The following is an 18,637-nucleotide window of genomic DNA, read 5'->3' as shown; positions in this document are numbered from 1 at the left end:
TTCACTAAACATTATTTACTTCCTTGCAGCAAGATAAAACTTAAGTCTCGGTAGTTTTATTTGAAGATTTGCAACATTTATTTATGTGGCATTTTAAAGATCATGAGCAGCATCTCCACGTGCCTAATTTTTCTCTGTCTTTTACCTTATCAAAACTTGCCCCCCTTCATCCTATTCCCTCAGGGAGCTGTTCACTGTTAGATGACAAGAGTGCTAATTGATAGAAAGAATGTTGAAACAGGCAGTGGAAAGATACACAGCTACATTTGCTACATGTGGAGCAAGTAACTATGACTCTTAAAATGGAAGTGAAGGGTAAGAGCAAAAGGGGGAGGTAGAGAGAAAGAATTAAAGGAATTCAGTCACAAAATCATAGATCTCCAGCTGGAAAAGATGTTATCAGTTAAGAACTGAAGAAAAAAAATCACACAATATAAATTAGATCTACAAAAATCACTAGCATTTTCATATAATGCCAGGAAAACCCAGCAGGAGAGAGGAAAAGAAATTCTGGTTAAAATAACTATAGAATATATAAAATGTGGTACTGGTTTAAAAAATAGACATAGAGCAGCAGAACAAATTAGTGACACAACTAAAGAAGCAAAGAAACCTAAGAATTCAGCTAATGGTTAAGCAGTAACTTTTTGACTTCTTACCCTGTCTTATTGCTTCTAGGACTTTTGGATATCAGTATGAAAGAAAAATAGGTTTGAACCAACCCCTCACAGCTTAATTTAAAATAAGTTCCAAAAGGATATGTGACCTGGATGTAACGTATCACAAAGTAGAGATACAAGAAAGAAATTGCCTACCAGATCTATGTACAAAGGGGGGAAATTTGTAGTCAAACAAGGAATAGAAAGCATTGCAAAAGGTAAAGTGGATACTTTTCAATGTATAAAATAAAAAAGAAAGGTTTTGCATAAATACAGCTAAGATTTAAAGGGGAACAGTTACTGGAATGGAGATCCTATGGCAAATTTCTCTAATGTGTCATTTCCAAGATGCATAAAGAACTGATTCAAATTTTATAAGAGCAATTCCTAAACAGATTAAAAAGTCTAAAGATATGAAAAGGTAGTTTTCCAAGTAACAAAAACAAATCATCTACACAAGTGGAAAATGAATCACATGATTAACAAATAGAGAAATGCAAATTAAAGCAATTCTGACATTCTATCTCATATCTATTAGGTTGGCATAGAGGGAGAGGGGAAAAAAGAAAGAAAATGACACATATTGGAGGGGATCTGGGAAACTGGGTATCTTGATACATTGATGTGGAGTTGTAAGTACAATCATTTTTTAAAGCAATTTAAAACCATGTGCAAAAAGCTACTAAATATTGCATGCATTTTGACCCAGCAATTCTATTGCTTTAAATTTCATAGAAATCAAAGATTACCAAAAAAATGTGGTGACAAAAAAACTGGAAATTAAAGGGATATCTACTAATTGAGGAATATCTGAACAAATTGTTGTATTTTATATATATGCTTTTGTGCTATAAAATATGAGGAAACAGATGATTTCAAAGTGACATGAAAAACTTGCAAGAATTGAGACAGAGTGAACTGAGCAGAAATCAGAGAATTTTTATAATATTCTTGTCACAGTATACAAAAAATCGCATACTATGACAAGAATATTATAAAAATGAATAATTCAGAAGATTTAAGAACTCTGATTAATTAAATGATTCCAGAGGACTGATAAAGAAGAACTCTTCCTACCTCATGGCAGAGATATAATGGATTAATATGCAGACTAAGAAATGCTCTTTTGGATTTAAACAATATGAAAATTTATTTTACATATCTATGCTTATGGGATTCTTTCTTCTTTCTTTTCAGAGAATTTGGGGAGGTGGGGAGGAAGAAAAATGAATGCTTAAAAATTGAAAATAAAATTTAAATAAAAGAAGATTCAAAATCATTTAATTTCAGTAATTTAATTTAATAGATGAGCATACTGAAATCATAAAGGTTAAATAATTTCTCCAAGGTCACAGAGCCAGAACAGCTAGGTTCTGATTAGTGTAAATAATGAGTTCCATGAAGGAGGATTATTATTCAAATAATGAATTATTTAAATTTTTCATAATATATTCATTTCATTATTCAAATTTAACTATATGAAGTCATAATTATATGTTAAATATGGTAATTGGCTCCAGCTCAATAAAAGTATGCAGAAAAAACCTTTAAATTTTGCTTATTAATGTAACATAATAGGAAAAAAATTTAGAAAAGTTGTATTTCTAAATCAAGATTCTTACAAAGTAATAGTTATAGGAAATAAAATTACAAAAAAGACTACAAAATACATATCTCAAGATAAGACTTTACTTTTAATATGATGAAAACATCTCTTTCTCAAAATCTCCCTACATATGCTGATAGGTATAAAAACCTTTATTTTCATCTCAAGCATGCTCACTTTCTTACACTATGCAATTGAATGACTTAAGGCTCTATTCTAGAAGTCGTCCTTTTCCAGAATAGCTTTATTTTATCTGCATTAAATTTTTGTTGATCAAAGTATTCATCTTCTTTTTAAATTATTTTCTTCAATACATCAGAATATTTAGCTAGGGCATCCTTTTTTGCACTGGTCATCTCTGTAGTAATTTTAACATTATGATATTGAACTCAATTTTGAAGCATTAGAATCAACCATTTGCTCATCGTCATGCATTCAAATTCAGCCTCAGGCACTTACTAGTTGTATGACCCTATCACATGAGCCTGTTGGTCTCAGTTTTCTCATCTGCAACACTTTTCTTCACTATCCATTTCATTTCCATTTTCTTTTATTGTAAATATGAAGTTTTTGTCTGAATGGCTGTTCTGCTAATAGGAATGTGGTTTTCATTGCTGTTTTCAATCCTTATAGCTAAGATACTTCACCTCTAACACTGTAACACTTCTATTGCTTGTAATTGTTTGTAAACCACAAAAAGTTGATGGCAATCATACATTTTTCTCTTATTTCTCCTGTGTATTTTATAATATTATGGACCATAAATTCAGGCATTCAAACATTTTGTTCTTCTTTTGCATTACTATGACCACATTTATACCACTCAAATATATTAAATTGTTCTAATATTGTGACAAACTATTGTTCTTGTTCTTTTGATTCTGTGGTTTCTTCTGAAGTATTCTTTCTCTTGGCCATTTTCTTAAGGGATTTAAAAAATTAACATAGCTACTGGTAATAGCATATGCTTTAGCATATTACTGTAACTGCCTAGGCCCAACATATTACATTCACTTTTCATGAGAGGCAAATTCAGGCTGATGATGTAGTAGCGTATTAAAACCCTGATCAACTAACATCATATTAATTGAATTGTGCTTCACCCTAAATGCAGCACAATATCATTTTATAATCACACTACATCAAATTCTGCAGCATTCAAACTTACATTAATTTCAACCAGGTATAACTGAAAGACTAAGGTCCTTCAATTTGTTTGGTATTCTACCCAGCATACCATAGCTATGGTTTCTGAAGAGGCTCACAGAGAGGGAAGAAAGAAATAAAAGAATATGCCTCACTGAGGGACAAAATGTTAGGCTTATTAACAGCTAGCATACTTAAATTAATACAGATACATGAATTTGAGGGCAGCTGAATAGTGCAGTAGATAGAGCATTCGACTTCAAAGTAAGAAGACTCATCTTCATGAGTTCAAATGCAGCCTCAGATACTTACTAGTTGTGTGGCTCTGTCACTTAACCCTGTTTGTCTTAGTTTTCTCATCTGCAAAAATAGGAAACCAGTCCAGTATCTTGCCAAGAAAATGAGATCACAAAGATTCAAACAAACTGAAATGACTCAAGAACTCTTGCATTTGTGAACCTCTTCTCAGGAAGACATTTTGTGATAAAGATACATGAAAATGACTTGGACCTCCCTCTGGATGGGTATTAGAAAGGAGGAAGAATTGGTGATAGAAAGAAAAAACTTAGCAATTCACCCCATGATTTTAGGATCCTACCTTTTATGTTAAGTGTGGGGTTTTTTTTTTGTTTGTTTGTGTTTTTGTCTTTTTATATGTTACTAATACATACTTGCAAAGTTGACTAGCCCAGTCCTCAGGGAAAAAACCTAGATTGAAAAATCAAAGGTTTTTAAAATTAGATTTCTTCTAACTCAACACACATCAATTAATATTCTTGTCACTGTGCTAGGATACAACGACAAAATGAATCAAAACAAAACAAACAATAGTCCCTACCTTCAATGAGCTTACTCCTATTTCTTTGTATCCCCCTCAATACATAGTGTTACACATGTAATCAGTTATTGATACTAAATAAATGGAGCCAGACTAGGAAACTGCTTTATATGAAGCCTTCAGCCTCTATAAAAGCAGAAGTCCATTTTGTAACATAAATCTCAGGGCATCTCCCTAAAAGGATTCCAGAAGAAAAATATCAGTTGTATTTTTAAGACTAAAATTTTGAGTGCTCACTATTGTGTCTTTACACAATTTTTGTGCATAATACTCCAAGTTGTACTGGATTACAGCACCTTTGACTATCTGCTTCCCATGCTGGATTTGTTGATGACTCCTGGAATTCTTTCTATTTAGGCTGTTAGCAGTTTCTGTACCCTGTCTAATGATGCAAATAAGGCTGATTCTTCTTTGAACTGCTAAGATCAAATACTCCTTGTTGATTCTGTGATAGTACCTTGAAAATCCATAAGACAGTGGCAAAAAGATCAATAAAGCCCAAAAGAAATCTGAGGTTTGTTAAATGTTTGTCTTTAATGGGACTAGAAAAATGGGGAGAAATGATGTGGGTGAATTAACAGCACTTTTAAAGTTTGCCTTTTAGCCATTTGAATAAGAAGGAAACCCTATCTGATTAGTACTGGAAACTGTATAGTTCACATGAACTTGGATAGCACAGTGGGAAAGGCAGATAGGGTTCCCATAGCAAGCAGGAAACTAATGAGTGGTCTCTGGATCTGGTTCATTGTGATTCTGGCAGGTGCTTTGTCAAATTGCTTTAGCCTTTGTGACCTTCACTGAAAGTAGCCTAATTCCTTTCTCACAGGGAGGTTGAAATAATGGGTCAATCCTGAGCATAATTGAAGCACCATCTCCAAAGTTCTTAGGACATTCAGGCAGAGCAATGCAAGCAAGTACCATTCACAAAGTAACTTTTCCCCCATAAAATAAGTCCCATTTTCAAACTCACCTTCAATAGAAACTAAGGACTGTGAATTAAAGACTGAGAGAAATAGTTAAAAAAAAATCTCAGATCATTTAGATCAGTCCATACCCCAAAAGAAATCCCTTTTATGATATCATCAGTGACTGGTCACTTGGCCTCTACTTGACCTGTGGGAATAGGAACTCATTTCCTGAGTAGCAGCTGATTTTACTTTTGAACACTCTGTGCACTGACCCAAATCCCAAACCTTTCATTGTCCAATTGGAGAAGAGTAAATAAATTGTGGGTGAATTACCAAGAAAAAGGATCATAAATCAAGCTGTTTATTACTGACAGGTATGAAAGTGTGTGGCTCCCTACAACTAAGGATCCATGAGAAGAAAGGCAGTGGCACAAGAGTACAATCTAATGAGAAGCTCAAATCTCTCAGTCTCTGTTCTTATATCTGATTCTTGTTGCTGAGAAGATTCACAGGCAATTGAGTGGGAAGGGTGCCTTAGAGGCAGTCAATCAGTGGGTGGTCTGGATGCCAAACTCCCTGCCCCTTCCTTGTTGACCTTGACTAGAGCATTGTAATTAGGAAAGTGTGCTAATCTTGTATATCTGGATGATGATGGCTTATTAAAATGATTGTGATAAAAAGAACTTTTCTTTCCTTTACTAAATGTAGCCAATTAAGCCTAGATTGGAAACATAGAAACTTCTTGTACATAGCAGAGCCAATCACTGGTCAAATATGAAGTCACTTGGGTTAGCTAGGGCCCAGCTAGGCTGCTAGTAAGCCAACATCACAGCAAGGCAGGTTAGAAAGACTGTGACAAAATGAAAAAAACAGGTTGTAAAGAATTCTGAATACCAAATGAAATTTTATATTTTGATCCTAGAAATAACAGGGAGACACTGGATTTTCTTATTTTAAATTTTATTTTTATTCTGAATTTATCTGTCTAATTCTTTGTTTAAGACCTTTTATTTAATTTTTTAAATTAAAAAATGAAACATTTCTTCTAGGAATTCATATAGTCCTCTGGATATCCACATAATCCTTGTGGGAAATCCAGCTTTTTCCTTTGTGTTTCTGCTAACAGTTGTTATGAAGTTGGGTTTACAGTTATTTTTGATATTAGATGATGTTTTCTTTGATTTATTCATGTCTTCATCTTTTCCCTCCTGAATCAGGGCTTTGTGGCAGGGTTGGGCTCTGGCCTTTGCTACGCTTTTGGGTAAGATGACCAGCATTGCTTGGTCTTGCCCTAGTCCCTTGGCTTTTTGCACTAACTTTCACCTCTTTGGATATTTGGAGTTTAGAGTGCTTTAGAATCCCCTTTGACATCTAGGACATGAATGTTATTGACTCCAGGACCCATGCACCTGGTCTGTTGAGGTGTGAGTGTTATGGTACTGTGCTGGCTGGACTACTATGCTGGTTGCTGTCTTCTTTTCCACTCCTGTGGCTTCTAAGGAGCTTTCTGATGATCTTGTGACTTTTTAAGATGAATCTTCCATTCTTGATACTTTTGGACATAGATTGTTATAGGATGCAAGTCTCCCTGTGAGGTTACAATTATGCTAGTGGTAGCTTTGATACTAGACAGTTCCAACTGACCTCTTGAGAAGTTTTGGAGTAGAAGATATCAGGGTAGTTTCTCAATGATTTATTAATCATCATTTCATCTAGTGTACACTTCAGGGATGCTGAAGAGCATGTGGTTGCTGAATGACCTACCTCTAGCATAAGAAGTCAATCATTTGGTCCTATTAAGTAAGAGGATGACATGATCTGGTTTACATAGGCTTGAGGAAAATCATCTTGGCAGCTATGTGGATAATGTAGTAGAGAAGTGGGGAGAGAGAGAGAGAGAGAGAGAGAGAGAGAGAGAGAGAGAGAGAGAGAGAGAGAGAGAGAGAGAGAGAGAGAGAGAGAAAGAGAAAGAGAAGAGAGAGAGAGAGAGAGAGAGAGAGAGAGAGAGAGAGAGAGAGAGAGAGAGAGAGAGAGAGAGAGAGAGAAGAAGAAGAAGAAGAAGAAGAAGAAGAAGAAGAAGAAGAAGAAGAAGAAGAAGAAGAAGAAGAAGAAGAAGAAGAAGAAGAAGAAGAAGAAAAAGGAGGAAGAGGAGGAGGAGGAGGAGGAGAAGGAAGAGGAGAAGGAGGAGGAGGAAGAGGGGGAGGAGGAGGAGAAAGAAAGAAAAGAAGAAGAAGGAAGAGGAGGAGGAGGAAGAAGAAGAAGAGGAGGAAGAGGAGGAGGAGGGGGAGGGAGAGAAGGAGATATATGGAGACAGAAACAGAGACTCAGAGAAAGATTCAGATAGAAAAAGAGAAACAGACTCACAAAACACACACACACATTGAGTGAAGGCAATGCAGGAGAATTTAATTTTTTCTTATTCTTATGATCAGCTCTGTGTGATATCTATCAGTTAACCTCTATAACTGTTCAAAGAGCTAAAGCAGGGGCTCTTTTACTAAGTACTCTTGAATGTCTGAAGCAAGCTTTATTTCTCTAGAGTTTTTTCCACTTTTTATCATGATATGATGCTATACATTTGATTTATAATTAGAGGATTGCCAGAATATTAATGTAGTCTTTGCCTTTGAAGCCAGTTCTAGAAATTCAAATACCAGCTTCCTAAATTCTGCTCTCTAACCCCATCATCAAACTTCAGATATTCTTGTTGTTCTGCCTCTTTGTTGTCTTATATCTTAAATTCCCAGATTAAATTAATGTTACTAAAACATCGATTTAATCATTTCATGTTACAGCTCAAAAATTTCCAATCCCTCCTTACTGCCTAGAGGATACATTCCAAAATCTTGAGCCTGGCATTTGAAGAGCCCAAGGGATGGCAAATCCTTCAGCTGGGTGTGGTAGAATCTGGGGAGCTTGAGTAAAGCTGATAACATCTGGATTCTCATTTCTAGAGAAGAAAATTAAAGAGACCAAAGGGAATTAACCTGATGTTCTGGATCAGAATTTTGCAAGGATATAAGAAATTATCTAATACAACCCCACTTCTCTCTTTTATTTTTCTGGGGAGGAAACTGAGGCTCAGGATAATTGAATTTTTAAAAAATGTTCATTAAGCCTTTACTAATGTAGGCACCAAGTTAAATCTTGGAGATAAAATACCCCAGAATGGAGTTCACCCTCAAAGAATTTACTTTCTATCAAAAGATAAAATGTAGGGGAATTGTGTCTAGCCAGTGGTGTTTCAAGTTCGGAAGTTACTGAGATGCTGAGTGGAATAAAGGGGAATTGATTGTGTAACCTTTCTAGGAAGGGTAATGTTGATTTGATCTTGTCCCAGTTCATTCAGTAGTTGAGCTAAAACCAGAAACCAGTTTTCTTAACTTCCAGCTTCTGATTGCACTCTGAGTACAAGCCTACACTAAGCAGTTAAAAAAGAATTTTCTCTGGAGTTTAATAAACTGATTGACTTCTAAACCTTGAGAGAAACAAGCCCATATGATTGTGGAATTATTGTTTCCGAATTGGCCTCTCCAATGAAAGAATAGTTAGAGAATCATTTTTAATGAAAGAGTGCAACCAAGAGTATTAGAAACTGCAGACTCCTGGGGCAAGAAACCTGCAAAAGTCAAAGAGCAGACAGCAGGAAAAGGAAGGTCAGCAGTGAAAAGCCACTAAAAGAAAGATGGTGTACCACTGACCTTCCAGAGAGATACCACCAAACTCAGGGAACTTTAGATAGTTAAAATAACCTCAAAAGAGAGAAAGGTATGGAAGAAGCACCAATCATCTTCAATGGGAACCACACAGAAGTGCAGTCAGTAATTTAAATGAAGTAACACTTTCTCCTTGGCCCTCATTAAGGAAAATAAATCACTAAATTAGGGGTTTCAACGGCTGCTGGGAAACCACACCAGGAAGGAAAATACCTGTATGATTCAAACGCTCTCAACACTTGAAGAGGTTATGTATTTACTCAGAACTTTGAGCTGTTACAAACCCAAAGCACTTTTCATTACCTCAAGAACTCTGAGAGCATTCCTTAAAGAAGTGACCTGCATGCACTATGATCTTGCAGCTTTTCTCCTGCTCCAACTTTGTACTTGAAATTATAATTAGCTGGTTTCTGCTGAAGTAAAACAACTCAATTTGCCTCTCTCCATGTAAACCCCAGTTCCCAAACTCAGTAATATGAGACTGTTTTCTTATTGGTAGAGATCTCATCAATTCCAGCCCATCCACCCTGCTGGAAGACCTGGGACTTTGATTTTCATCTCTAAAGAGAGTCCCATACTAATGGACTTTAGGACTGGGTGTTAGAAACATGCATCCATAGACTGCTAATATAAGGAAAGAATATTTTATAAGCACCTTAAAAGTTTCCCAAGCTTCAAAAGAACTCTGAGAGGGAGAGACTTTAAAATAGTAAGTACCCTGAGAGCTGGCCTAGAGGTAGGGAGAAACTGGCAACATTCAGGTTCTGCCTTTTACTCTACACTTAAATGGGTTTGTGGTCCTGGACAAACCTCTAAGCTGAATCATCTGCAATGTTTGAGAGATTTTCCTTCTCAAGAGTTCCCTTTATTAATGAAATTACAGGGTCTGCTCCACAGCATTAAATATGGCATGATATAATTGTTGGCATAGTATAAACCTTAGTAGTAAGTGGATAGAGTGCTGGGTTTGGAGTCACATATTCCTGAGTTCAAACCTGGCTTCAGACACTTACTAGATGTGAGATAATTAGCAAGTCTCTTAATCCTGTTTGTAGTTTCTTCATCTGTAAAATGAGCTAGAGAAGAGAATGGCAAACCATTCCAGTATCTTTACCAAGAAAATTCCAAATGGATTCCTGGATAGTTAGCCATGACTGAAATGACTGAATGACAATATAATTGTGGTAGCACTCAAGACTTGAGAATAAGGATAGAAGTACCAGGAAATGCTATATGGTGTTTTATCATCAGTGTCCTGATGCTTTGCCCTTCAGGCCCATAAGGACTTTGGCATATACTATGAAGCTGCATTCTAAGAACCACTGCCAAGGTGCACCCTCCTGTAAGTGCACCCTCCGGTATATCTTGTTCCCATTATTTAGAATGTGAACTTCTTGGTACCAGGAATAATCTGTCTCTTCTACTTATGCCCTTAATATTTAGCTCAGATGTTGGCACACAGTAAGCTTTTAACAAATGCTTTTCCAATCCCTATAACAATTCTGTGACATTTCTTAATTCAATTCAACAAATATCTATTAAACATTTACACTGTGCCATGCATTGAAAATTAAAAAAAGCAAAAATAAAATAGCTCTTCCTATCTCCCAGTATTCCTGCCTGAGACTTACTCTAAATCTCCTTTCCTGTTCATACATGTCTCTAAGCCTAAGGATCTATCCTAGACTCTCTTTTCATTTTTCTCCCTACAGTATATTTGATAATCTCATCTTCATCATTCAATAAGCACATGGTTGCAGATGACTCCCAAATCCTATTTATCTAACCAAAATTGCTCTCCCAACTCCCCTCTTTGGTCTCTACCAGTCTGGGTCTGCCACTCACTTATCTACATGGCACTGGACATGTCCCTTAACCTTTTAGTTTTCCATCTGTAAATTACTTGGACTAAATAAATCTCACAGTTACCTTCCAGTATTAAATCTTTGATTCTAATAGCATCCAGTCACTTTTATAGGGTTAGTTGCTGGGAATCAAAAGTACTTTCCAGAAGTAGAGTAAGACAGTCACCCCTGTCTCACATGATAAAGTGGCCTTCCTCTTTATCAAGTCCAACTCCTCTCTCTGATCAAGCAATAGAATTCCACCATTTCTGCTCCTTGTGGATCACTTATTTTTAATCTCTCCATGTGTATTAGCTTATTCCCTCTTGTCTACAAACATGCTCATGAATCCCTCATCCTGAAAAAACCCTCACTTGATCTGCCTATTCATTCTATATCTATTCTACTCTCTGTAGGTAAACTTCTGGAAAGCAATAAATACAGGAGGGATGAGGAGGGAAAGGGATACAACATGGAATGTCACCACAGTCTCTGGCACCCACGGTCTTTGGGTCAGGATATGAGCATATTTGATAAATTAGGAACTAAGTGTGTTTGAGTGCATGTTCATATGTATTTATAAATGACAAAACATTTCTGGCATTTAATATGCCTTTGTATGCAAGACATAAGCAATCCAATTGATATCACATTTGTGATGTTGATCTAATACTGATTATATTTCTTAATCATGTGTGGACAAGTAACCTTGTCTTGTGTACACTTAATTGGCCCTTTGACATCTCACAAAGGATATTTAGTCAGACATTTGAGCTATACCTTTAGCCTTATCCTGTAAAAAATTTAGAGGTACACTACTAAAGGAGAGAAAATAGAGGAGGGAGAGGGAGAGAGAGAGGATCAGAGATAGGGGGAGGGAGAAAAATGGAGGGAAGGAAGAAGGGAAGAAAAGAGATAGAATCATAGAGAGGCAGTGACAGAGACACACACAGGGAGACAAAGACAGAGAAACAGAAAGAGAGACAGAAAGACAGAAAAAGAGAGAGACCAACACACAGGATGAAAGATGGAGGGTGGGGATAAAGGAGGAAGAGAGAGTGAGGGAGGGAGGGAAGGAAGAAAGAAAAAAGAGGGAGGGGAGGGAGGTGAGAAAGAGAAGGAGGGAGGGAAAGGAGAAAGGGAGAGAGAGGGAGGGAGGAAGAAGAAAAAGAAGAGGAAAGGAAGAAAGGATGAAAGAGAAGGAGGAGGAGGAGTAGAGAGGGAGAGGGAGAGAGAGAGAAGGGGACAGGGACAGGGAGAGTAGATAACAGAAAGAGTACTGATTTCATATTTACTTAGGGAACTTAAATGGTCTCAAGAGAGAAGCATTAATATTTATTCTTAGGAGAAAAGAAACCACATGACCACAGAACTCACAGCGGCTGGAGGCAAAGAGCAATGTTTAGTTTCTGACCAAACAGAAGAGCTCTGTGACCAGAGCCAAAAGGAAGCAAAGGACAAGGCCATGATGTAAAGAAGAAAAACCAGTCTTTGCCCTCCCATACTACTGTGAATTATGTGCACTGTGTCTGTAGTGGAAGAAAGAGGTCAATTCTTTATTACTCCTAATCTTTTGGAGAGTCCAGACCATGGGCTAGTCCTGTTTGTCTGGAGCATTGCCTGAGGGAGATGGGGTTCAGCAGAGAAAGGAGAGTTGTGCTGACTTAAGCCTAGTTATGAGTTCTTTCTAGTTTCTGACTAGTGGAATAAAGCCTGCTTATGTATTCAATGTTACACTTACCCTGAATGCTAGCTGTGAGCTATAATCTGATGTTTATCTATGCATCTTTCCCTCATTACCACCCACTCTTCATTCAATACATTTTTAGCGGGCAGGGACTTTTTTTTTTTTTCTTATTATTTGCATTTCATGAGCCTGATGAAATGAATTGAATACTAGAATTTCAGGGCCAGTCTCAGAAAAATGTCTGGGTTCTGCTCTCATCCCTATCCAAATAGATGAGAGATGTAATAATTGGGACAGTTCCAAAGCAGATTTGCTATTTGCAGAATGTATTTCAAACATTCTTTGGCAGGTTTCATTGTCATTGTACTATGAACTGATACAAAATTAAATTTTTTTTTTTAATTAAAGCTTTTTGTTTTTCAAAACATATGCATGGACAATTCTTCAACATTAGCCCTTGAAAAACCTTGTGTTCTAATTCCCTCCCCTGGATTGCAAGTAGTCCAATATATGTTAAACATGGTAGAAATATATGTTAAATCCAATACATACATACATATACAGTTATCATGCTGCACAAGAAAAAGAAGATCAAACACAGAGAGAGAGAGAGAGAGAGAGAGAGAGAGAGAGAGAGAGAGAGAGAGAGAGAGAGAGAGAGAGAGAGAAGAGAGAGAGAGAGAAAAGAGAGAGAGGAAGAGAGAGAGAGAGAAGGGGGGGCAAAATAAAATGCAAGCAAACAATACCAAAAAGAGTGAAAATGCTATGTTGTGAATTACACTTAGTTCCCACAGTCCTCTCTCTGAGTGTAGATGACTCTCTTCAACTCTGAACAATTGGAACTGGGAAAATTTAAATTCTTAAGATTTAGAGTTGGTACAAATTACAAAGAGATAATAATGGGTTAAATGTAAAGCCAAACTTCCTGTTAATTAGAATTAATCCAAAATGGAATGGGTTGCTTTGGCATGTAGTAGTGTTTCATGAAACACTTCATGAAAATAAGAGAAACTTAGGACTTTATTTATTTATTTTTTTTTTTGCTGAGGCAATTGGGGTTAAGTGACTTGCCCAGGGTCACACAGCTAGGAAGTGTTAAGTGTCTGAGACCAGATCTGAACTTGGATCCTCCTGAATTCAAGGCTGGTGCTCTATCTACTGTGCCACCTAATTGCCCCTAGACATTGTTTTTCAAAGATACTATATGGGTGTGTGTGGGTGTGGGTGTGTATATGGAGAAATTTATTTTTATTTTCTAATAGTATTTTATTTTTTCCAAATATATGTAAAGAGAGTTCTTAACATCCATTTTTGTAAATTTGTGTTCCAAATCTTCTCCCTCCCTTCCTTACCTCCCCTCTCCCCAAAACAGCAAGCAATCTGATATAATTTAAATATGTGGAATTCTTTTAAACATATTCCCATATTTGTCATGTTATACAAGAAAAATCAAATCAAAAGGGAAGAAAAAAAAAACAAACAAGAAAGAAACAAAGAAACATGTAAGGGTCCTTTAAATGGGCGGCGCCACAGCGCAACAGGAGATTTGAGCGGCCCAGAAGTATTCTCTGTGGATATAGGACTGCCCTATGGGTGGGATCCTGGCCATATTGAGATAGCTTCATAATGACAGCTCTCGATGGTTGGCTGTGCGTGTGACCTCACAGGCCCTTTAAAAGCCCACTGCAGACAGCAGTCACTCTCTTTAACCTGGCTCCCTAGCTTGGGGTAGCCAAGCCAAGCCAAGCTGATGGATAGTCGAGATGTAAGGAGTTTGGTAGTGAACAGAAACAAGCAAACAAAAAGGTGAAAATATTATGCTTCATCCACATTCTGTCTCCATAATTTTCTCTCTGGATATATTACAGCCTTTAAGCAAGCTTGGAGATACCAATAACTGGAGCCAGTTTTCAGTTAGTATAATCTTTGCTCTCCTAGGGAATTTAGCCAGGTGTTCTCAAGAATGGCAATTAGCTGATTTTGAGCTTTTAAAATTTAACAGCTGAAAACCAGTCAAGCAATCCAGCCTAGGCAGTTTTGCATGAATGTTGTCATCAACCAATCTTATTTTATTTTTCTTCTCGCTAAATTTTTATTATAGCTTTTTATTTACAAGATGTATATGTATGGGTAATTTTTTAGCATTGACAATTGCAAAACCTTTTGTTACAATTTTTCCCCTCCTTCCCTCTTCCAGATGGCAAGTTGGCCAATATATGTTATATATGTTAAAGTGTATGTTAAATATAATATATGTATACCCAATCTTATTTTAAAGAAGTTGATTTGTCTCTTCCATGCACCACTGAGTATTGTTTGTTGTCTGTTTTTTTTTTTTTTTTACCCCCCATTAATATCTATTCTGGCCCAGTGAGACTCAGTAACTATGTGAGGAGAAGGTATGTCTTCCAATGGGAAAGAAATGATGTTTAGGAAAACTAAATAACTAATACTGTTTTTTCCTAGGTGTTAACTGACTTACTCCGGATTGAGTCAATTAATTTTTTTCTGAGATCAAATTCTAAGTGAAGAATATTGCTTGCTGTTGCTCCACAACCTCATCCCCCCACCCCCATGATACCCTTCAAAATGTTAAAGAAGGAGGGGTCTTTGACTGTTGTCAAGTGAAGGTGTAACTATGTTGTAAATCTTTTTTAACAGGTGAAAAAAGAGTGCAAGCAGATGCCAGCAAGAGAAGTCACCATCAGTGTTACCAAAAGCATCCAACAAATGGACAAATATAGAAGAAATATGAAGAATTGAGTGAATTAACTGTGTTTTCAAATCAAAGAAGATGGACACTAGCATCATTTGGCAGTGCTTTGCTGATGTCTCAATGGAATGTAAAGAAATGTGGATGCTTCCAAATGAATAGGCTAAATTGCTGAGTGCCTTGGGTTACTTTGCATCTCTTACCTGGCAGCAAACAGTTGCCATCAGTGTTTGGACATTCATTGATCTGTGTTTATCTAATGTGTTGGCACAGTACTCCTATATTATAATAAACTGCTAATGGGCCAATTGATTTCCCCCCTCCCTCCAGGTTCTATCAGATGTTCTACCCCAGGTCTGACATCTGGACTTGCAGTGGTCTACTGCAGTCACAAGTCACATTTTGAAAGGGAAAATGGCAGGGGGAGGGTGTAACAATATTATTACCCAAGAGCAGCCATTAAATATTTCTGGGTCATCACTCCAGAGGAATTTTTATACCTGTGTCCCAAAACTTTCAGCATTTCAGTTGGCTTCAAAACTGGCTTTTCTCCAACTCCCCAAAAAGAGAAACCAAGAAATAGGAAATCATCAATTTTGTTTTTATTTCAGCATGAGAGTAAAGATTCAAATTCATCCCAGTGCTATAATGCTGTCCCTTTTTCCCATGGGGAAGAATCCTTGATAGGGGAGGAAAAACATTTCCTGTGTCACCAGTCCAATGCCAAACAGAACTTTACACAATTGTTAGCTTCTCATTCTTCTCCTGTGGGAAGTGCTATGTCAGCCCCAAAGAGTAATTGCAAAGCAAAGAACCCACTTAGCCAATCTGGGGAGCTGTTTTAGATCATTTGGTACAAATGAATTCATCTTTCCTGTTTACAAAATCTGTATTCTTCCACAGAATCAGAAAACTGGAAAGAACATTGGGCTTGGAGCCAAAGGATCTGCTCCAAATTCCACCTCTATAACATCTCTTACCTATGTGATCATAGGCAAGTCATTTCTCTCTCTGAGCCTCATCTATAAATGAGGGAGTTGGATGAAATGACATATATGGTCTCTTCTAGCTCTAAATTTATGTACATGTCATTTACAATTGGAAAAGATCTTATTGATCAATCATATCCAACCCACTTACTTTGTAGGGAAGGAAATAGAAGCCCAGAAATATGAGTAATTTGCTCATATTCACACAAATTAAGAGGCAGAGGACATGGATTTGAACCTGGATCCCCTAACTCTCTACACCTAGTACTCTGTCCCCTCAGAACAAGGGAATTGTATGACATCATTAAAAATGACTAATTAAAGGCTATTTATCATCATATGAATTAAGAAATCAAGGAACATTTCAATGGCACAAGCTAATTTTCCTCTTGTGCTGCCTTCTAGATAAATAACCTAAAGTAGATCCCAGGGATTATGTCATCTTGGGATCTGGGAAGTCATCATGTTAAGAAACTGTTAGAATAATGTGCATTTACTCTTCTTAGAAAGTTTATACAATTAAAAAAAAATAAACTTTTGGTAGACAACTATTTTCTAGCAGTCCTATAAAATGATGAAGAAATGTATCTATTTAGCTGAAAACATTTTTTCCCCACCAATAATATTACATGCATTTCTAAGCTGTGTAACACACCTGGGATCTTCCTAAGGGAGAATAAGGGTTCTTTCATCAGCTGCTGTTTAAATAAACTCAATTTTTAGCTGAACTAGGCAATCTGGTGATGTGTGTTTATGTAACCTGTGCACATGCAGGTGAAAATATAGTTAGCTAACTTGCCTGTCAATTCATTGCCCTAGTAGGTTTCAACAGAAGCCAGGTGCAGGTTAAAGCCAACAACTCCTTTTGCAGTTAGCATTAAGAAAACTGATTCAGATTCTAAGTACAAGGATTCTAAAACTTCATAAAAGTTCAGTTAGTCCAATCCTTTCCCCTCTCACCTTACAGATGAGGAAGCAGAAGCCCAGAAAAGTGAAATATCTTGTTGAAAGTCTTCCAGTAATTTGAGCCAAAACTTGAACTCAACTCTTTTTATTCTAGTCGCAGGGTGCCTGCTACCATACCACATTACATTACACATGGCACAAAATGAACTGGTACTTGTAGTTAAATTTCCTATATTATTTGGATCTTAAATTTTAGCCTTAGACTACAGACCCAGATCTTGTCTTTATCAACTTTATCAACTATATAAACCTTTAGATAACCTCAATTTAACCAATGTTATTAAGTTCCTACTGTGTTCAGGCTCCTATGATAGGCATGATAAAATGGCAAGCTTAAATTGAATAGTGTCTTTTTCCTCCCAAAAGCTAACAGTCTGGTACAGGAGACGTTTTGGGGGTGGTGGTGGAGACACACACAGAGATACACATACTCACCTACACACCCATACACAAAGATAAATAAAATACATGATAAGTGCACAGAAGTAAAATATACTATGTGAAGCCCGGATGGCATAGGCCTAAGTTCATTACTATTTGAGAGTAAAAAGTTTGATCAGGAAAAGCATCCTGAAGGGTATTGTACTTGTATTTAGTTCCTCCAAATCCTTCTTCTTTATCTGTCCCCATCCTTCTTTGCTTTAATCTTTCATAGATATGGTTCTATTCCCATCTGTGATCAATCCTTATAATTGTGCCTTGATAGGTTCTTCCAGGAGCTTGCTCTTCTAATCAGTCCTTCTCCCTCTCTTATCTAGTGGCTCCTTCCCTGCTGCTTACAAATAAGTTCAGGTCTACTTTTATGCTTTAAAAAATTTGGAAGCTCAATTACAAATCTTGGCCCTGCATCCCTGTCACAAACAAATTCCTAGAAAAATTAATTCATTCTCTTGCTTTCACTTTGCACTTCTTCACCTCCCAATCATTTTTCAACCCCAGGCCATCTGGCTTCTAACTCTGACAAAAACTGTTCTCTCTAAAGTTTGTAATCTTTTAGCTATTAAATTTGATCTTCTTTTTTGTATAAACTTTATTGATCTCCTTGCAGCTTTTGATACTGGGAAACATCACTGCCACCAACTATGAAACTGCTTTCTAGTTTTCCTACCAACCTGAATGCTCCTCAGTCTCCTTTGCCTTTTTTTTTTTAATCCTTGAAGTCAGTTTCTAATGTTCATTTTATTTTAATACCCTTAACACAGTGATTTAAAATATATTAACTGTATAATAATTGTAGTATTGGACTGAACTAACATATAGCATCTGCCCCATAATTAGATATACTCAACACTGTTCTAGACCATCTTCTCTCTCTAAATCTCTTTCTTGGTATACTCATTAGCAACCATGCATTCAATGATCATCTCTTCATAAATTCTCCCTTTCTCCCTTCCTCTCCCCATCTCTCCCCATCTCTCTCTCTGTCTCTCTCTCTGTCTCTCTCTGTCTCTGTCTCTGTCTCTCTCTCTCTCTCTCTCTCTCTCTCTCTCTCTCTCTCTCTCTCTCTCTCTGTCTCTCTCTCTCTGTCTCTCTCTCTCTGTCTCTCTCTCTGTCTCTCTGTCTCT

The 18,637-nt window shown here is 36.8% G+C and overlaps 1 protein-coding gene across 1 annotated transcript in view; it reads left to right on the top strand.

Annotated features, from left to right (window-relative positions):
- BAALC (BAALC binder of MAP3K1 and KLF4) overlaps positions 1-16,831 on the top strand; it is a 112,209-nt gene extending 95,378 nt beyond the window's left edge. The window contains exon 2 of the mRNA XM_074267677.1: positions 15,066-16,831. Within this exon, the coding sequence (XP_074123778.1) occupies positions 15,066-15,148 (83 nt within the window). The 3' untranslated portion in view covers positions 15,149-16,831. The remainder of the gene's footprint in view (positions 1-15,065) is intronic.
- Positions 16,832-18,637: the final 1,806 nt, after the last annotated feature.

The sequence above is a fragment of the Sminthopsis crassicaudata genome, chromosome 1, assembly GCF_048593235.1.
Source record: "Sminthopsis crassicaudata isolate SCR6 chromosome 1, ASM4859323v1, whole genome shotgun sequence".
NCBI classification, from domain to species: domain Eukaryota; kingdom Metazoa; phylum Chordata; class Mammalia; order Dasyuromorphia; family Dasyuridae; genus Sminthopsis; species Sminthopsis crassicaudata.
The sequence above is the reverse complement of the archived record's forward strand: the minus strand, read 5'-3'. Positions and strand labels throughout refer to the sequence as shown.